Raw genomic sequence first — 17615 nt, forward strand, 5'->3', positions numbered from 1 at the left:
GGGGTCGTCGCCCTGTGGGACGCGCTGCCCGCTAGAGTTCCAGAGGGAGTCTACCGTGTATTAAACAGCCTTTCAACATCTTCTTGGTTCTTTCGGTAAAGTTACGTAGAAGGGAAATATTACAATAATAAAAAATAAAACATAATATAATACAGTGTGTTTTATTTTTATTATTTTATTATTTCCCTTCTACATGACTTTATCGAAAGAACCAAGAAGATGAATCCCTGCAGTCACGAAAGCTTTAAATCGAAATTTAGCCCTTCAACAGTCAAAATGTATTCATACACTGATTTTAGTCTAAATAAATGTGGATGGTTTTTTGTGCATTTCATTGCAGAGTATAACTAAACACTCCACGTTCTGTATTAAAAGTTGCTTCTGGGCATTGCTAAAATGAAAGTTCACGTTGTATTATACTTTCAAGCTTAATTTTATTACCACGAATAAAATGTGCTGCCAAAAGCGCCATGTGCTGCCATTTGATCTGTTTGTAATTATCACGTGATGTACTGTTTATACTTATCACATGATAACACAGTGGGTGCGGGTCCCACAAGAAGAGACCCATTATATTCTCCCCAATAAGGTTAATATATTCGTCTTAAAACATCCCAGTGCAGTACCGCAAATATGTTTCCAAGAAAATACATTCTGAATATTTAATAACTATAACCGAGCATAATTGCTTCCAGAAATCGGATTTAACATTTATACAACAATGAGGGCATTTATTTATTTAGGGTTTTTTTCAAGTGTATATTAAGGCTATAAATCTGACACTTAAACTTGTTTATGAATCTTTAAACTGCGTGTATCGTGACTCTGGTCTTTGACCTCGCGCCCACCTGTCACAGCAGTGCCATTCAATTTCGATTAAAAGCTTTCGTGACTGCAGGGATTCATCTTCTTGGTTCTTTCGGTAAAGTCACGTAGAAGGGAAATAATAAAATAATAAAAATAAAACATTTGTATTTATTATGTTTTATTTGTATTATTTTATTATTTCCCTTCTACGTGACTTTACCGAAAGAACCAAGAAGACGGAGCAGTGCCATTCTCAGGCCTTTTCTGTTTTTCCACCAATAACTGCAGATATACAACTTTCTCTCCTGGGACCTGTCACCAAAGAATGCGTCCGATCTAGTCACATCTCGGAAACGAAAAAAGGTTGGGCCTGGATAGTGCTTAAAAGCTGCAACCATGGGCAGTCTGTCATGCGCTTTCGGGCTATGCGTTGGGCAGCAGAGGGCAGTGGAGAGAGAGCCATTGTTGTGCTGTACTTCTATGCTCCAGTGCCGATGCTCCCCCACCTTCACCAAACCACGCAGACAAGTGTGGAAAAGTATTGACATTTCTAAAACCCCAATAAAGAACGTAACTTTACATTGCAAATGTGATTTTTCAAAGATCATCTACACTGTCTGATTATGAAAAACGGTTACCACGTCAAGTCAAAACTGTTCACGTATCAACTTTGAGAAATGTTTTAGTTTTCTCAAGCACCAGTTGTAAAGTGTGATCTCCAATTGTAAGTCAGCGATGCTCTCTGCCCTCTGTGCTTACGAAGAGCCTTTGCCTGAAACATGAGTTTACAGTACTGCATATTTTCTGTGTTAAAGATTCATGTTTTTGAGTGTTTCCTGATGTGCCCTTGCGCACTACTGCCAACAGAGTTCCCGTAATTTGCTGTGGTCTCTTTGGGCCTTTGGCTTACCCAAATAAATATTCCACACATCGCAAACTATTTTGGCAAGCATTTAAAGCTATTCACTCCAAATGCTACGAAACACTATTTTGCCAAGTCAAATGTGTCTCGATGAAGGAAAGCGCTGCGAAATTATAAATGGCTTAGTATATAATTTGCCAGTATTCCCAAACGCACGCACACACAAACACATTTAATTTGCATGAATAATTGTGTGTTATACTTTAATTGCAAATTGTTTGTGGAATCAGGCAGCATGGGGCTTTCTCCCCCACCCTTGGGTCAATGTTGATTTCATACCATAGTTCACTCATGTTCAGATCCGTTGATGTCTGTTTATCACCGTTTTATAACCGATTTGTTTATCACCGTTTTGTTTATCACCGTTTTGTTTATCGCCGTTTTGCGAGTCACCGTTTTGCTTATCAGTCACCTGCTGCTCCCTTTGCCTCAGACGCGAGATGTCCCAGATGTCTGCCCATTGTACGACTGAGCGAAGGACTCATTTGATTATTTTCCTCATTTCTATCCTTCGTGGTTATCTTTGTTGGCTACTTAATTAGTAGGTCCCTGAGTGTTTTGCTTTCCTTTTTACCGATGGCATTTAAACACAGGGGAAAAAAATGTTCCTTTCCTAAAACTCCTTAAGATGGATTTGTAGCAGTTCACAAAACGGAACAATCCATATATATTTATATTTCCTGGCATCTATCAAGGTTCTGATGAATATTGCCAAGTGGACGTGTATTAGCGTTTGAGATCCATTCTCTCATAATACAAATGTAAATTAGCAGTGAAATCATGGATAAAATATATCAGTTTTAATAGCAATGCTGGTGTAGCGTCCACTTACCTGCAGTTACGGCCAGAGGTCTGTAGGGGGTGCCGGCCTGTACAAGGGGATAGAGAGAGCGAGAGAGCCGGGCCATCGAGAGGCTGGGTTCCCCTCCCCTACCCCAGGTGAGGGGCTGGGGGGCCTTTCCAGGATCCTCTGGAAGATTCCAGAAAGGGGGTGGTACCGGGGGCGGAGAGTCCCCGGGATAGGTATAAAAGGCGGCTCTCAGATCGGCTCGAGGCAGTGCTACGAAGACCACCTCGGCTGGGACCCTGGGACCGGACGGCCTTGTAAGGGCCGGGGCTGAGCGTGGACCAGTGGTCAGGACCCGCACCTTGGCTGGGTCGGGTCAGCCTAGCCTCCCTCGGGCACCCCTAGCCAGAGAGCTCTAGTTACCCCGAGTGATAAGGCACGTTAGCCCGGAGAGCGGGGTGTTGTGTTAAGTTGTTATAGATCAAAGTGTTGCCTCCAAGTTACGTCGCAAGTCTCCTGGAACCCACGACGCTGGCATTTTAATTCGCAGTAGTTGGCAACTAAATTCGTGGGCATTGCATTTTGGTATTTTGAAGAGTGGTGGCGTAGTTGTTAGTGCACTGCGCTATGAACCCATGGCTAATGTCAATGGTGAGTTATATCTAAACCGGTTCTGTGCCCCCACTTTTCCAAGCCACACTGACTATTGTGAAGTATGGTTCGTAAAAAAAACATGACTGACGTGATCGAATGATAGAGGGCTGAAATTATGAGAATTTTGATTGTACAGTAATTGGATATCAATTTTTCCACCACTATGCCATACCAGATTCCAACACACTGTTTTAGGACAGTGTGGTGGGTACATGGCCAATTAAAGTTAAATGATCTATATGATATAAATGTACGTTAAAATATATTGTCTTACATATTGATGCATTTGACACTGTCTTGCGTAACCTGATGTCTGGCACTCTTCAATACGCACGGCTTAAAAGAAGACTGGGCGGGCTTTATGTGTCGGAGCATAAACAACAGCAGCCTTTGTAAAGCAGCATCCTTGTGACAGTAAGTCAGCTGATAGTCAGCTGGGAAAAAACATTCCAACGTGACCAGCGACATACGATATCAAATGTAACTCACAAAGCTCCGACAGCTGATTTTACAGATTTTAAGTAAAATCATGGAGCCGTGGGTCACCGAGTGATGGACCGGGTCATTCGAGACGCACCGCAGCACGTGACCCAGCCCGCTTGAGGCCGTGGCTCCGACTTCAGCACCAGCTAGTGTCCACTGTGCATTCCGAATGTGTAAAACAATGGCACATTGAACCTCCCTCCCTGACGAAGGCTCTATCTATCCTTCAGTCTCGATAAAAGTAGACGTGGGCTGATAAAAACACAAACCGATTAAGGTTAATTTATTTAGATGAATAATTATTATAATTTACACAATAAAAAAAGTGGCGTTTTTTTTCTTAATGTTAAGAACAAAAACGCCACTTTTCAAAACAATTTCTTGCTGTGGATTTCACACCTGATGATAATTGCTTGTTGCAGTCGAAACGTCGTGAGAATTGTATTGTTGTATATTTTTATTATTTTATTATTTCCCTTCTAGGTGACTTTACCGAAAGAACCAAGAATATGAATCCCTGCAGTCACGAAAGCTTTAAATCAAAATTTACACAACAAGTTAAAGGACGACATCTGCAGGACTGTCGCGCACAAGCACAAATTAAATAGCCTTGACCTCAATCTAATATACTATTTAAGTTACAAGACAGCAGTAATATTGAATTGAGTTTTTTTAATGTATTCGTTAAATTATTTTTTTTTTAAAGCACTACAAATATTTTGAAATGGTCAACTCTTGAATGTCCCATTTTTCCGAGATAGTAAAGATAACAGAGATACCGATACCAAGTGATATTGTTATGAGCACGATTTATAGTGTTTCCTTCACCGATTATTAATGACGACAGGTTGAGTTTACTTCCACTGCTACCGTATACTCTTTCGTTGTTTCGGTAAAGTCACGTAAATGAAGAATAAAAATAAGAAAAAATAAGAAAATTAAATTAATGAAATTAAATCACGACGTATCGGAGGCAACACAAGCTTCCGTCATCAGGTGGAACAGCCACAGCAAAATTATTGTAGTCACGGAAACTTCAAATCTAGAATGCTACCGTATAGTTATGTCGTGTCTGTGGGCAGATTAGTCACAGCACACATGCCATGACACTGCATGACACAAAAGTATAATATTATTAATCAGTGGATTTAGATAACCGCTGACTTGTGCCGTGACTGGCGGAAGGGCCCCTACTTTGCCTACTCTTCCACGTTGGCCAGACGTCCCGGAAGACGTGGGGGCACCCACACTGCACCCCGCCACTCGCGATCCACCAGTCGATCATCTGTGGTGTACCCATCCATTCTGTTGGGTGGAATTCGTATTGGTACACGAGTTATATAATTGTGTTACTGCTAGTTATGAAACATTGTTGTGGGTAGGATGCCAGGCACACTCTCTACATCTTTCTACATCTCACAGCACCGCCAGGGGCATGCTCTCCAGCACCGAGTGATTCTATGGAACTTAAGATTCCATCCCTCCTTGGTCCCACAGGAGCACACATCAGACGGGAATTTGAACGGTGACTTCGTATCTCCCGCTGCGACACGCCAGAGGGACGAGGTAGACGTTGGCTGCGAACAGAATTGACCCTGCCAGGCGCGCTGCATTTGCAAGAGAAAATACAATACATTATTCACCAGAGGTGGGAGGTGAAATAGGCCCAATGACCTGACCCCAGAACCCTGTCACAGAAGGCTGGTTGTGATATCAATTGAAAGTAGTATAATTTTGACAAAAGCCTCACCGTGGCTAAGTTTAAAAGGGTACAACATAAAAAAGAATGTGCCAAGGCAAGCGTCACATCCCGACGACATTCGCAAAATACAAACAGATGAATAAAACGCTTTTCCCGTGACTGCGTTGCGCAACTGGCTACAATTCTGTTCCAGATTGCTCGCGACGACGCTGCATCAGAAACAGACGGGTTGATATTCCCATATTGCCGAGTGTGAGAGCACGCGTATGATTTTGGACAACCAAAAATGCCATTAAAAGTAAATGGGGGAAATCAGCGAGCCATTGTTGCCAATTTCTGCATTGGGCCCAACATTGCAAAGACTTTTGAACTTTACCAGAAGCAAACAGTATTGATCGGTTTACCAATTGTAGCAATCAGCCTTACAAAATTCATAAATAACTGTCAAATGTCCGACATTTGGAAGCAGCGTCAGCCCTGGAATCCGGTTCAATCAGTTTTCCGCTACTTGACAAAAATTCCACGAAGTCGACGAAAACGCACCGTGGTCACTCAGGACTCCAATGTGAACACTCTTTACCACACATTGGAGGTGTGTTTTAAGAATAGCAAATGCTACTTTATTACATGAGCATTTCCGTCCTTATCGAAATGACTGATTAAAAAACGTTAAAAATGTAATGCTGGGCACAGCAGATGTGCAGTTTGTCCCGCTGCACTACAAACACAATCCACCCGGATGTGGTCGCTTCCCACCCAGGGCAGATATTGTGGCGAGCTGTGAGGTGACCTGGTCGTGGGACTCTTGACGAAGACACACAGCCACCACCGTGGGCAAATAACCCCGCACACAGTCAAGCGATCTGCACGACTGCCACGGTGTAAGGGGGAGGGGGCTTCATCCAGCAGTGGATAGACAAACGGCTGAACAATAAGGAGTTATACGGCGGAGAGTTTGTATCTATGATGCTACAGGACAGCTGCAGCGTTAGAAGAGTGGGGCTTAAAGAGCACTGCGTGATTGTTCAGCTACGAGATGGCAATCTGTCACTGCACTTTTTCGGCGCAAGCCCAAAGCTTTAGGATCTGAAATGGCATTTGGCTTAAACACCGACAAGATGGAACACAACTTAGATTGCGTTTTTTATACCGTAGCATAAGTCACAATAAACGAAAAAATGTAAGCTCGTAACGTCCAAGTCGAATGAGTGTAGTCAACATGTAATCGTCGATCTGCGGTATTCTAACAACTGTAGTAGCATTCTAAGGAGAGATTTTAAAACTGTCGTGGCTACGTGAAAGTTCTCATTGTCCTGGTTGTAATTCTTGCGTTGCATTTATTTGTGATATCGCCGCACACCGAGTTGTTGTGCATAATGTTCTTTTAAAGTCGAATATCTCTTCTGTTGAAGTTATGCTGAGCTTGAAGCACGTCCACTGACAGAATATTCCATATTTCTAGTCCAAAAAGCATTTTAATGTTACAGAGCACTTCTGCTCCAACACATTTGAAATAAGTTGAAAACAAACGCAAAACACATTTTAAACATTTATTTACATGTTAAAACAAATCCTGAAGTTAAACGGAAATGTTACCCAAGGTACTTACCAGGACTGCATGTGGAAGTTAGCCCCAAGATGCACAGTGATGCAATGTAAAAAACTGTGCTTCAGTCGTAGCCCGAGAAAAAAAATCGGCAACTGCACAAGACAATCCGCATTCCTATCGAGTAACATGTCCCACTCTCCCAGGAAAGAAACATTGTACCTGATATTTTCAAAGAAGAATAATGCATTTAACTAAGTTGCATAACAGTACATCTAGAATTACACAAATGGATTTAAATAATGCTCAAAATATTAACTATTTTACAGAACAGAAATTAACTACAATGGCACATAAGCACTTCAATGGGATTACGCAATAACATCCCTGTACTTGAGAAATGTTCTTTCTCGTGACGATCCATTGCAATTTTTTGGTAAACACCAACACTTTATGAATTGTGGGCAAATCAATGCCCTGGCAGAGATTATTTACTCAATATCCTCAATGTATTTGCTTTCCATGTCTTAACCTACAAATAAACGAGCAATTCCAAAATGGAACACTTATGGCCAGGATCCCAATGTGTCCTCTATACCCACTGTTTTAAGTGGAGGAGATGCAGGATGATAATGCAAAGCGTGTTGTTATGATATCTAGAGCTGGGTTGGAGGTTCAGAAATAAAAGGTTATATAATTTTGTTTCTCATCCAATGCAGACATCAAAACTCGACACACCACATCGTTGACCAAATAGCTTCGACACCTCTACAGGACAACTGGTGGACATTATTTTTCTCACAGGTATGCTGGCACAGTTTCAAAGAATGTGAACAAGTAAAAAAAAATCCACATGGATAAAATATTTTCATTTCTATTGAACATTCGATACATGGAAAACATTTGTTTTATTATGACAAACAGTTTTAAATTATTCTTTTTTTTTGCAAACATGTGTATAATAATTTTGCAAATAAGCTTCGCGAATTGCAGCTAATGGCAATACCATCGGGTTTTCCCACCACTTCATTTACAGCATTTTCTCCCTCTTAAGATGTAAAATGACAACCAATATCAAAAAACACTTTTCACATTTCTATTTAATTTGCAAAACTAAAGAATATAAATTACATAACCTTTTTCGATGTATTAGTGGCTCCTGATGTAAAAAATATTGGTATTAAAATGGATAGAATCTCGGTGCTGTATAAAAGGTCTACATCACCAGATGAAAGAGATGTCCTACTCTTGCATGACAAAAAAAAGCAAGTTGTAGAAAATACAGTACTTTGGAGACGTTATACTGTTAACCAAGAATATGCCCAGACATTCACGTAAGAAAGCCCCACAAATTGTGCAACGTGATCATATCGACAAGGACTCCAACCTCGTGCAATAAAACACACATAAAATAAAGACACTGGCCCCTAAAGCCACAGCTGTAAGGCACTTAAATGGAACAGACATATTTCCATGTTAACTGCTACAGAATGAACCTTGCCACACAAAGGTGATCCCGTGCAATTTACCACACAATGAAGTCAAGGCCCAAGCTGACGTGTTGGTTTGAGTTCGTTTAACTTCGTGTTATATCAAGATGGAGCTATCGGCCACGTTGCCCGTGTCGATGGGCACCTTGACCATCGAGTCGGCGATGCTCTGCACCTCCGGATCGGTCTTCGTGTATCGGCCATGTTGGTGCACCACATCTTCGGCCCTGGGCTTCGCCGCCGGGTTCTTCCTGCGTATGCTACGGCCGGACGTGATGAGGTCGCCGAAGCCCTTCGTGTGCGAGTACGCGTAGGTGGAACGCCGCATGGTGCCCAGCCGCTTGAAGGGCTCGCGTGCGGGTGGCGTCGCTTTGTGGATGCCATCTTGGATCTGCACGGCGGGCGTTTCACAAGCAACGTTAATCATTATAAACGTCCCCCTTGCACCTTTGCGTAATGAGTGCATCCGATCGTGCCACGATACGAGAAACCGCGATAAGCAGTCTCACCCTTGCGCATTCACGGCAACACTGAGGCAGTTTCAGCTGTCGGCAGCAAATGCAGGGGGGTGAGAGAGGCGACCAGGTATGGTTGGTGGTATCCCCAGTGCTGTGACACCTGTATTTGTGCGGCCTGTGATGGATATTGGTTTTCGAGGCCACTTCCAGTGCTCTTGGAATTGTTTTTAAACCAAAGTGTAGGGACAAAATGGTTATCGCCATGTGCTATTAAATTCTTGACCCGAGTATGATCATCAGCCATGGCTATCAGTAGTGCCAGGGGTTCGTCTATCTTAACAATGAGGAGATCGCTGGTTGACTCATGAGGCTAATGGCTTTATTACAGACTTATCGCTATACACAACGTAAATATCTCTTCTGAATTCAGTCTGGCTCAGCCATGAGGGCTTATTCAAAAGACGGGAAATAAGAATGCGCTCGTTAGCATGATCACTTCCAGTTTTCGTGAGCTCTACTACCTTCTTAAAGAGTTCATGCAAGAAAAACAAATGCTTCACTCGGTGCTAAACTTCCAAATGCACAAGGTGTTAATACATAATAATTTACAACGCTTTGTCAATCCACTGCTGCAAGGCCTCCCCATACCATGCGTCACGGAGGTTGTTTGGCCATACTTCACCACGCTGGTCAGTATGGGTTAAGTCAAGGGGGGTTGCTCAGGATGAGTTTGGTTATCACTCGCCACTGATGATAGTCGTGGCCGGGAATTGTCCGGTTCATAATGCAGTGTGTGCTAACCGCTGAGCCACCACTCCATCCGAACAGCACAACTAAATGGCAGCAAATAAGAGTAATACAGTACTCTGCATAGAGGGCAACTTATGAGCACTCTGTACCTTATCGAGAAGTGTAGGCTGGGTACAACGAACGAAGAACCTCATGGCAATGACAGGTATCAGAGCAATGGCCACTGTCAAGATGATGATGAGCCACAGGTACGGCTGCTTCAGGGAGTTGCTGGCCGTTCCTGGAATTCCACAACAGCGCGACACAAAACGTTCCATCATTATTCACATTTACATATGTAATACAAGCACACTGTACGCAGTCTTTAAAATACTTCACCCACTATTAATCGATGTACATTTACCGTGAATGCCAGCCAGTGCGCTTATGTTTTCAGAGTAAAGACCGGTCCGTGACGGCCTTTTATGGCTGTCATGAGGGTCTGCACTGAATGGATTTAATTCCATTCAAGGAAAGCGGGTTTTCTGCTCAAATCGGCATGGAGTGGGGGGCACATTCATCTTCATCGATGCCGAGACAGCAGTGGAAATTCCACATTCCTATAGCAAGGGGCCAGTCTCCCTGACGAACAATCACCGATCCAATACGAGTCATACCACTGTTGGGACTTCCCACAAAGTGATGCTCGTGTTGCTCGTGTTATCGAGCGATGCTCGTGTTATTGGCCTCAAGACGGATGATGGGCTCCAGTGTACTCCCGTTTGGATGTACAGCCACCGACTGTTGTGTGGCTGTACCAGCTCGCTGGATACAACCCCCGACTACACGGACCTTAACGAGCCCCCAAATCGCTGGCCCACCTAAAATACCCAACGACATTTACTTCCGGTTCTAGGGTTAACATTCGAATCATTTTTGTAAATATATTTTAAATAGCTCTAAAAACTACAGCATATATGGATACACATTTATATTTACGCGATCAACCCAAAAAAACCTGTATTACGCACTATACTCTACATCGCATTTGAAAGCTTAGGTGGGACAGCAGTATCCGTACACCTCGTTGTCGTACAGCAGAGACGAGCCGTTGACAAACCTGTGAACTTGAAATTGCTTGGGAAGATGTAGTGCAGTCCGTCGCTGTGCAAGTCAAACATGATGGCAAAGTAGAGGGCGATGCTTCCGAAAACTGAGAAAGTGTTCAAGTATGTCCAGAATGCTGTGTCCAGGGAAATCTGGAAAAAAAAACGTAGTTTGAGATGAAGGCCAAGGTTTGGTTTTGGGTTGCTCACGATGCCAACATTAAGGTGTTCAAGGTTTTTTTTGTTGTGTCTTCAAAATGACTAGCTATTAATATGTTTGCAAAATAAGTACGTTTAATAATAATTATTCTACTTTGGAAAAGTGACATGAATGGTAATTTATGTTTTTGTTATCTATCATAGAAAACCAGAGAACAATAGGTTAGCAGTTGTGTAGAATTTTGCCATCCAAGCACTTCGGAGGCAAGGGCTGGGGGATGACAACTTGTGTTTGTGGAACTCCCTACTCATGGGTGTCGAGGTCACCATTTCTTGGCTCTACAACATATGGGTAGAACAGCAAAGTGGATTTAACTCCATCTGTACAGACACTGAGTGGTAGCCACCCCTCCCCCTCCTTTGCACACATGGATTTTCTTCCACATGTATAAACACTCATCAAAGGAGTTTGCCAAACATCCCAGTATAGGACCACAGAACTTGGGCAATTGTTGGTGCCAGTTCCGGCTGCTTTCCCACTTGCTTGTGATTTCACGCACATGTGGATCATTCTCTCTCCGAGAGGGAATGAACACGATATGCCTTACAAACTGTAAATAATTAAATTCATCAAGACAAGAACCACACCTTCCCCCCCGCGACCCGTTTGTTAGCCTCGCTAGCTCAGCATCCGGCGGCAACTCCCACTCCACCTCGTACCTGCAAGTTGACGATCAAGGTGAGGGAAGTGGCTGTGACGACGGCAAAGGATTGGTAGTCGTCGGGTGCCAGGCCATCGCTTCGCATCGTCTCCAGGAAGGCACCGTACGGGATGAAGAAGATAATGAGCGAGGTGATGATGCCTTGAATCAGGCATCTCCCAAAGATCTTGTAGTTGAAGTTGAGGTTTTTTTGTCCGGTTTCGTACAGCTCCGGGAACTTGAAACTCTTGGAGTCGCTCACGTCCTGCATGCACCGATGCACGACTCTGAAGATCGAACACCACCCCCCTCCCTCCCCATAGCTGCCGTTCCAGTTTCACATTATTTTGACAGCAATCGTTTTGAATGCTACCTATTCCCGTGTAAAATGAGCACCACTTCAAGGAGGCGGTAGTTGTCTGTTGGAATGTCTTGCTCACGCCATTGCTGGTGAAAGGGCAAGAGTTCTAAGACAGCTCCTCTAAAGGTAATTTGGTCTACTCTTCCATACTGTCCAGACGTCTTGTAAGAGGTGACAGTGCCCACACGTGAACTGTACGTACGTATTTTGAACCTTCTTTCGGAGCCAACCATGCTAATCAGAGGTGAAGGACAACAAACTAAACACAAAAAGCAGTTCTATGAGCACATCGGTGCCCACAATGGTAAAATGCAATCCCAAAAGCTGGTTCGTGGTCGTCAACTAACATGGGCAATGCCAGATGGCCATTTAAGCCGGGAGACTCTTTTACGTGAATTCACCCAACAGCCGAACACCCAAAACATTTCAATGTGTCCGCGAATTCTCTCATCCGCATGAACGGGTGGATTCGCGGACAAGTTTTCACGATGGCCACAAACAACCTCACTGCCGACTGCGATACCACGGCTGCGGCTAATCTTCTGATCGCTTGTGCTGGGTCGCTGGGTCCTCCAAGGTGTGACATCCCCATCACGTGATGCGTCACATGACGTGCCGTGTGAGGTGGCGAAAACCTCATGTTTGTTAGAACGGGGCTACCCACTTTAACACATCGCGCGAACCGTGGTGGGGTGCGGGGGGGATTTACACTCCTCGGTTGCTCGACAAATCGCTACTTGCAGGCAACCTTGCGTCGATAGATCGTGAAATCGTACTGCCCTCAGGTGCTATAACAGGTCGATACACACACACACAACACATCGCATGCTGTAAAGTAGCACGCGTCAATTTCTACCGTGTCAATTTTGCTTCCAATGGTGTTTCTTAATTAATTATTCTTTGTCCAAGCAGACAAGCTCTCGCAAACTAGGGCATAACAATTAATCTAAAAGCGCACAAGAAACATGGAAAGATTCGTGCTTGGAATTGCGTTGAGAAATGGAAGAATGCATGGATTCAAGACCATACAAAGGTTAATGACATAATTAAACCCGTTGACGAACGGAAGTAGGCTGTGGGGCAGAACACATCGCGAGAGGGGATGATGGCCTGTGGTCGAGACTAAGTCAAATTGGCAGCCAAAGTTGGCAATGTGCCCGAAAGTATGCACGCTGTGGAGATGGAGCAATAACATGAGCTCGGGATGCAGGTGTTTGATGACGGATTGCTACATCGCAGGAGCGCGAGATATGGCAATGACTTGGGGTGACCTTCTCCCAGCAGTGGATTGATCATGATTGGTAATGATGACGATAATGATGGGGAAAGCAGCTTGCTGCTTGTAAATACATTTTCTATTACCAGGGCTCTGTTCAGGGGCAATTTTTACGTCTCCATGAAGAAAAGAAACAACGGGAAAGGAGTTGACCCAGAGTGCGCGCAGACGTGAAACTAAGGCAGAAGGGGGGTGTTGAGCGGAGATCGGTGGCACTTTGCACGCAAGAGCAGAGCTACTGAGAGAAAAAGCCTTCCTTACCTGATCAAAAAGTCCCATCACCAGCACGGGCAGAGCCGAGTACAGCATGTTGTAGAGGGTGATGTACCAATCGTCGTACACAGCCTGCCAAGACATCGTACTTCATTAATCAACGCATTGGTCACGTAGGTATGCAAGGCACCCGTCTAATCATATTGCAGGTGTCCAGCTTTTACACAAATATCTCTTTCAGGGTCACATATAAGGTTGTGTGCATGCTGAACTTCTTTTGCACCATACGTAACCGTGCTGATCGGAGGTGCGGGGGGAGGACAGCAAACTAAACACAAAAGCAGTTCTAAAGAAATGAGTTTTCAATTCAGGACTGCCGATTGACTAACTCCGGTGTTCCCATGTCATGCTGCTGGTTGAACAGAGGCGAGGTGGCACGAGGGGTGGCATTCAAGCAACCTGCTCCATCGTCTCAACCGCCGGCCGTGCCGGGAGAGAGCGAGAGTGCGGAACGCCCCCCGTGTGTGTGTGCACAATGTCCACGGCTCTCACCTGGGCGGAGAAGCCGTTGAAGAAGCTGAACCAGAAGTGAACGAGCGTGAAGGCGAAGTTCTTGTAGAAGAAGTACTGCAGGAACTTGCACATGCGCAGGTAGGACCAGCGGCCGTGCACGAGCAGCAGGCGCTCCAGGAAGCGGAACTGAGCGAAGGAGTAGTCGCTGGACAGGACGGCCTGCATGCCCTCCTGCCCGCTGATGCCCACGCCGATGTGAGCCGCTGCAAGCGAGATGGAGGGGGAGACGCGGCTCAGCGAGAGTCCGGCGCGACCTCCGGAAGCGGTTACAGCCCCACATGACACACCTCTAGGGCAACTCGGCACATGTCGATTGCACGGACGAGTATCTGCATGCAAAACCATTTTTGATGTTCCGTAAAACGGTACTCATGGTTATCAACCGTGCATAATGATGATGATAGTCTGAACGAATCCCTGACCACGATTGTGAACTCGCAACCTTCCCACTGTGAGCCAACGGGCTCCGATCACGGCGGCACCAGCCGAATTGTTCCAGTCACACGTCAACAAAAGAGAGGTGCACCGTGCCCAGCTCACGGCGTCTCGAGCCGTCGACCACCAGCCCGGCGAAAAGGAAATGGAGGGGGGGGGGGGGGGACGATGCCTCACTCTTGATCATGTTGACATCGTTGGCGCCGTCGCCGATGGCCAGGGTGACGGCCTGCTTGTGCTTCATCACCATGCGCACGACGCGCGCCTTCTGACGGGGCGACACGCGGCAGCAGATGACCGCCTCGCAGGCGCAGGCCAGGCTCACGAAGCGCTTCTCGATTCTCTCCCTCTTCAGGATCTCCCGCTGCTTCTCCTCCTCCCGCTGCTCCGCCTGCTGCCTCGCGTCGCCGAGCTGCTCCATGGAGACATCGTGGCCTGCTGCTGCTGCTGCTGCTCCCCCGCCCCGGGGCTTGCGTCGCCTGGGCAGTTTGAGTCTGTCCAGACGTTTCTGTTTGTTGTCGGTCAGAATGCCGTTCTGCAAAAAAATACCCACGCAACAGCACGTCCAGGATCGGATTCGTGAATTGGCAGGCACACCTCATGCCGCCGATTAGCACGGTTTGCTACCGTACGGTGCGAAAGACGTTCAACATATATACATACGTACATGGAATGTTTCTCGAAATATGGAAATCAAACAATTTGTTTTGACAACTGTAAAAAACTATAGAAAATCACATGAGAAGAAATATATGGATTCATCAATTATTCCCCTGATTGTTGTTCTTCCTCGTGTAGTTTGCCTTCAGCTGATCTGTGTTATTTTTGGCTCCAAATAGTTTTCGTTGGCTTTATTCCTCAGTGATGTATGTAAGACACTTTATATTACATTTCCTGCTGTGCAATTAGTTTTTTTTTAAGACTGCATTTGATTTTCTAACCCGCGTGTTTGTTCTCGTGAAAACAAAGACTTGCAGCCTCAGTGGGCTCTCCCTTTGGTTGTAAATAGAGGATGTTTTTTTTCACAAAACAATGACAGATTAAGTATTTAATATTATGGAACTCTACTATGACAGCAGAGCCATGTATAATATTACCGAATCATCAGGAAGGGAATTAGTGATTTTATCTTTCAAGAGTCAAAGAAAAGCTGAGGTACACACATGATCAAGTATTCCACGTAAAATTATTTTTTTTTACATCCCATCAGCCCCACAGCCATCTGGGAGCACGCAACTTCAGCAGCATTGGTTCAATGCAACCAAACTCCTGACCGGCTTAAACATTGCAGTGTCTCATCAGCAGTCGCGCTTGATTGAACCAATGCTGGTGAACTGCCGGTTGCTTATCGACAAAGGCCCTCCTTGTTAGACATTTGTCCTAGCTAGACGCACAACTATTTGATAACATGCCGTAATATAGCGCAGATTAAAAACAGGAGCCTTACCAGACAGCCACCAGTTATAATGATTGCATTTTTCTTCCCCTTGAGAAACTGCTTTGTGAAGTCAACTTCCGCTTCCTTTCCCTTCGCATCTCGCTTGATCGTCTGGCATGCTTGTACATCACTCAGCATTGTACTGGAAGCACAGACATTACACAAACCGTAACCACCAGTGCTGAACCCACAGACACATGGCTCCACCATCCCAGGTTTTGGACACAGACACTCGTATGCAGTATGTGGTCACAAAAAGCATTCTGACTGAAAACACATAATTATTATCGATGCAAAATATGCATTCACGAGTGATAGATGACTGGGTGGATGCCACATTGTGACTAAAGTTTATAATATAATGCGGTGCAGGCACATCTGAACCTTGGCTTCAAGTTCAGAGTAATTACGCAAAGGAACTGGTTTACGATGTGGAATTCGCTCCCAAATTTTCTGGACCCACAGGATCACTGTCATCGCTCAAAATGTTTTCTCAGGGCACCACGCAGTAAACAAAAAACTAATCTGGTACTTTGTGAAGAGAATCTAGAATCTGCAACAATTCCGTGGAGCCCCATTCCACAGGCCTTGCCGAGACTCCGCCAGTGCAACGCCGAATATTGTGCGTTTGTAACAAATCAGAATCTGTATTCATACTGGAGGAATCCGATGAGCTATGAAGCTCTTTTTCACAGATGTCCTGTGTATGATTAAGTGCGTAGAAACTCACTCGTATAAATACGCCTGGTAAAGGGACGACTATGTTGTGTACAGTGCAGACATAGTATTCTTTACCTAACTTCGTCTCCATAGCATATTTGCATGTCTTCAGTCAGAAGCTGACAGGCGTAGCCAATATTTTCTGCGGTTTCTGCGAAGGAAAAAAAAAACACGATTTGTACGTTTGATGTAAGTATGTTAAGAAGATAACACCCAAACAACGCAATAATTATAGTGGGTTACTCAAAAAGCACTTAATTAATACAGACCACTAATAAAATATTTTGAAGCAATGTTTAAGCAGTTATGCAAGTGCCGTGACTAACTCGGAGACGATAAGACTTTGAGGCACTTTTATTAACGAGCACCATCAGTATATTACACACCCTACGTGGGTACACACTCTACAGTCGCTCGCCAATACACAACTCTACGTGTGTACACAATATTTCTGTTGCTAGCCTATACATAACACTACGTGTGTACACAATATTTCTGTTGCTAGCCTATACATAACACTAACCATCTAACACTGACGGCGCTGAACCGAGACAGCCAATAACTACCGAGCAGCGCAATATCGAGTGAAGACGACGGCGATGATGGCAACGACCTTGAGCAGCACGACGGGGATCCCACTCCAACAACAGCCACGAGGTCCCTCACAGAGGCCCTTCTTTTATTCTCAGCGTGGCCTCGCTCCGCCCCCTCTCTGGAACCTACTTGCGGGTTCCCGAGGATTCCCCATGGGCACCTCTCTGTGACCCTTTCCCCCCTTGATGTCCCTCTCTGGTGTCTATCCTGGCCTGCTGACTTCAGTACTGCCGTACACCCGCAGTTCCCCTTTTTCGCCAGCAGCCAACACTATGCCACTACACATGCATGTTATATAACCTACAGGCCTAGTCAACAGATCTTGGTCAAAATAATTATTTCAGTGATTACAATTATTTTAAATAGTTTTAAATCATTAAATTCATTCGTTTTAAAATGTGAAAATAACACTTCGTTTAAAACACTTTTCATACATGAGGATGGTTGGCGACTTACGGTAC

The 17615-nt window shown here is 44.8% G+C and overlaps 1 protein-coding gene across 7 annotated transcripts in view; it reads right to left on the reverse strand.

Moving 5' to 3' along the window:
- Window positions 1-6891: 6891 nt before the first annotated feature.
- The window catches only part of LOC144722093 (phospholipid-transporting ATPase IC-like), a 51785-nt gene continuing 41061 nt past the window's right edge, over window positions 6892-17615 (reverse strand). For all 7 annotated transcript variants that reach the window (XM_078600232.1, XM_078600230.1, XM_078600231.1 and 4 more), the window contains 9 exons: window positions 16636-16711; window positions 15850-15982; window positions 14580-14937; window positions 13947-14170; window positions 13443-13526; window positions 11564-11809; window positions 10699-10837; window positions 9749-9879; window positions 6892-8782 (listed from right to left, as the gene is read on the reverse strand). In XM_078600232.1, the coding sequence (XP_078456358.1) occupies window positions 8489-8782; window positions 9749-9879; window positions 10699-10837; window positions 11564-11809; window positions 13443-13526; window positions 13947-14170; window positions 14580-14937; window positions 15850-15982; window positions 16636-16711 (1685 nt within the window). In that variant the 3' untranslated portion in view covers window positions 6892-8488. The remainder of the gene's footprint in view (window positions 8783-9748; window positions 9880-10698; window positions 10838-11563; window positions 11810-13442; window positions 13527-13946; window positions 14171-14579; window positions 14938-15849; window positions 15983-16635; window positions 16712-17615) is intronic.

Source organism: Lampetra planeri, chromosome 13, assembly GCF_965212315.1.
Source record: "Lampetra planeri chromosome 13, kcLamPlan1.2.h2, whole genome shotgun sequence".
Classification (NCBI taxonomy): domain Eukaryota; kingdom Metazoa; phylum Chordata; class Hyperoartia; order Petromyzontiformes; family Petromyzontidae; genus Lampetra; species Lampetra planeri.